The 3,231-nt window shown below is 44.2% G+C and overlaps 1 protein-coding gene across 1 annotated transcript; it reads left to right on the top strand.

Moving 5' to 3' along the window:
- Window positions 1-234: 234 nt before the first annotated feature.
- On the top strand, window positions 235-2,781 carry LOC119571901. The gene is made up of 3 exons (XM_037918992.1): window positions 235-742; window positions 931-1,927; window positions 2,046-2,781. The coding sequence occupies exons 1-3, from the start codon at window positions 235-237 to the stop codon at window positions 2,779-2,781; spliced, it is 2,241 nt and encodes a 746-aa protein (XP_037774920.1).
- The last annotated feature ends 450 nt before the right edge of the window (window positions 2,782-3,231 follow it).

Here is a 3,231-nt window from a genome sequence, read left to right as displayed (position 1 = left end):
AAAGAGAGAGATACAAAGAGAAAGAGAAGATAAACAAAGAGAAAGAGATGAAAGGCAAAAGGAGAGAGATTTAAAAAGGGAAGAGTTAGAGGCCCAGGAGAGGGAGAAACAGCGAGCGCACGAGTCGCGCGAGGCAGACAACAACGAGCCCACGAGTTAGCTCTTGCTCAGTTGCAATCGGAGACGAGCATTCGCAATGAAAGCGCTGTCGAAGGGTCATATCCGGGATTGAAAATGCCTAAGTTTGATGACGGTAAGGATGACATAGACGATTACTTACGCAGATTCGAGAAACTAGCCTGTTTACAGGGATGGGATTCGCATAATTTTTATGTCTATTTAGGTTCTCTGTTGGGGGGCAAAGCCTTAAAGATATACGTAAGTCTGCCGGATGACGTTCTAGTAAATTACGAACTGTTAAAAGACGCGTTACTGAAAGGGTATAATGTTGATGTTGATGTTGATTCCTACCGTAAGAAGTTTAAGGAGAGTAAGGTTGGTGAAAACGAGACGTACGTGCAATTAATGTCTCGACTGATTAGATATTTGGATAACTGGCTAACAATGAGTGATGTCACAAAGAACTACGAGGAGCTGTTTGACTTCTTGATTCGCGACCAGATGTTAAACAATTGTCCTTTTGAACTTCGCGTTTTTCTTAAGGAACGAGTCTTTGGAACTACTCTTGACATGGCGCAAGCAGCCGACAGATTTCGTAGTGCACACAAGTCTTTCAAAACCCGTAAGATGCCCATCAAGGAAGATCCGGATACACGGAACTAAAACTGGCGTTAGGGATAAGGTCGTGAGTCACCACTGTTCCAAGCCAGGTCACATACGTCCTTCTTACCCCGACTTAATGCCCGGTAAAAGCAAGTCCTCTCAGAGGGTCAACTTTGTGTTCGACTCTGACCTCTCTCCGAACAACAGTATCACGTGTGAGGGAATGTTGTAATAAACCCGTGCATGTGCTCTTTGATTCTGGCTGTTCGTCCATCATCGTTAAAGAATCGCTGATCCCCGCCACGGCGAGGCGAGGGAAAATGGTCACTCTGTACGACTACCTCGGAGTGGGCCGAACTTTTCCAACTGTGCGCTGTCTTATAAAGAGCGAATTTTTGAGTGGGTGGTTCAACGTTGTTGCTGCTCCTATTAAGTTCACCGATGTTCTCGTGGGTATGGTGCCAGGTGTCAAAGTACCATCCGTGAATAACCCTAAACGTAATATATCGGTAAACTCGTCTAACCGCACAGATGTTGTTAATGCAGTTGCCACGAGATCCGCTAAAGTAAAGGAAGACGCCGAACCAGCAGAACTGACAGTTTCTGATTTTCAGATTGATAAGATTTCCAAAGATGATTTTATGAATGCTCAGAATAAATGTTCTTCTCTCGAAAATATAAGAGCTAAAGTCAACAATAAATCTATAGTAAATGTAAAGAATCGTTCAGTAAAATACGAAATAGTGAAAGGCTTAATTCACCGAGTGTGCGTTAATAGCAAGCATGCCTATGAAGTTGGTGTTAAACAGTTGGTAGTACCTCGGAAATTTGTAAATGTGATTCTTTCAACCGCTCATGATTCTCCTGTTGCAGGTCATTTTTCCCACAGGAAAACAGCGGATAAGATTTTTCATAATTTTTTTTGGCCAGGCGCGGGAGCGGAGATAAAACGCTACTGCCGTTCATGTCACGTGTGTCAGAAGACGAGTCCTAAAGGTAAAATAGGCAAGGCTCCCATGGTTCAGATGCCGATTATAAGCGAGCCCTTTGCCAGGGTAGCAATCGATCTTGTGGGGCCGATAACACCTGCGTCTAGCAGAGGCCACAAGTACATACTGACGCTCATTGACATGGCCACTAGATTCCCTGAAGCAGTTCCCTTACGGAATATAGATACAGTCACTGTAAGCAGAGGCTTTGCTAAGTATTTTTTCGCGTGTTGGAATACCGAAAGAAATGCTCTCAGATCGCGGAACTCAGTTCAAATCCGATTTAATGGCGGAGATAAACAGGTTGCTCTCGATAAAAGCATTATTTACGAGCCCATACCATGCCTGCTGCAACGGCACTGTAGAGCGATTTCACGCAGTGTTAAAGTCCATGCTTAAGAAACTCTGCGGAGAACGACCCCAAGATTGGGATCGCTACATTCCGTCTGTCCTGTTCGCGTACCGCGAGGTTCCTAACGATACTCTGAAATTCAGCCCATTTGAGTTGTTATACGGTCGCAAAGTGCGTGGTCCACTGTCTATTCTTCATGATCTATGGACCAGAGATGACATTAATGAGGAGACTAAGAGCACTTATCAGTACGTGCTTGACCTACGATCCCGCTTAGAGGAATCAGCCCAAATGGCCTCCTCCCATGCTGACGTTTCTGGCAAGATGTATAAAGCCTATTTTGACAGAACTGCTAAAGTACGCAAACTAAACGAAGGCGACGAAGCACTTGTCTTGTTACCAACATCTCACAAGTTAACTATGCAGTGGAAGGGACCTTATTCGGTAGTGAAGAAACACGATAACGGCGTAGATTACGAGGTAAAGGTTAATTCGAAGAAGAGATTGTATCACATAAACATGCTAAAGAAATATGTGAGGCGTGATGAGGTTTCTTCTTCGCAAGTATGTCAGATGTGCGTCGTGGATGATCTTCCATCATCCCAGGATGACGAGAATTTTGCTTGCGATATCCCGGAGTTGTACGAGGCTAGTGAATACAAAGTAAATCTTAATCCTGAACTGTCGAGTGAGCAGACAGCAGAGTTAAACAGCTAATAGCTGAATTCTCTGACGTCTTTTCAGACAAACCCGTGTAACCAGCATAGTCATACATGACATTGATTTGACAACCGTTGTCCCGGTCCATACTAAGCCATACCCTATTCCCCATCATCTCCGAAAAGCTTTCGATGAGGAAGTGGATAGAATGCTATCTTTAGGCATATCGAACCTTCAGCATCTCCTTATTGCTCACCCGTTGTGCTAGTTAAAAAGGCCGATCATTCATGGCGCTTTTGCGTAGATTTTAGGGCTCTGAATGATGTGAGCGTTTTCGACGCAGAAAAACCCATGCAACGATGGATGAAGCGCTAGGTAATTTTGTGGGAGACGTTTACTTTACGGAATTAGATCTTTGTAAAGGTTATTGGCAAATTCCGTTATCGGAAAAGGCAAAACCATGCACGGCTTTGCTACTCCCAAATATGGACTTGTGCAGTTTACGAA

This window comes from Penaeus monodon, unplaced genomic scaffold, assembly GCF_015228065.2.
Source record: "Penaeus monodon isolate SGIC_2016 unplaced genomic scaffold, NSTDA_Pmon_1 PmonScaffold_8602, whole genome shotgun sequence".
Classification (NCBI taxonomy): Eukaryota; Metazoa; Arthropoda; class Malacostraca; order Decapoda; family Penaeidae; genus Penaeus; species Penaeus monodon.
The sequence above is the reverse complement of the archived record's forward strand: the minus strand, read 5'-3'. Positions and strand labels throughout refer to the sequence as shown.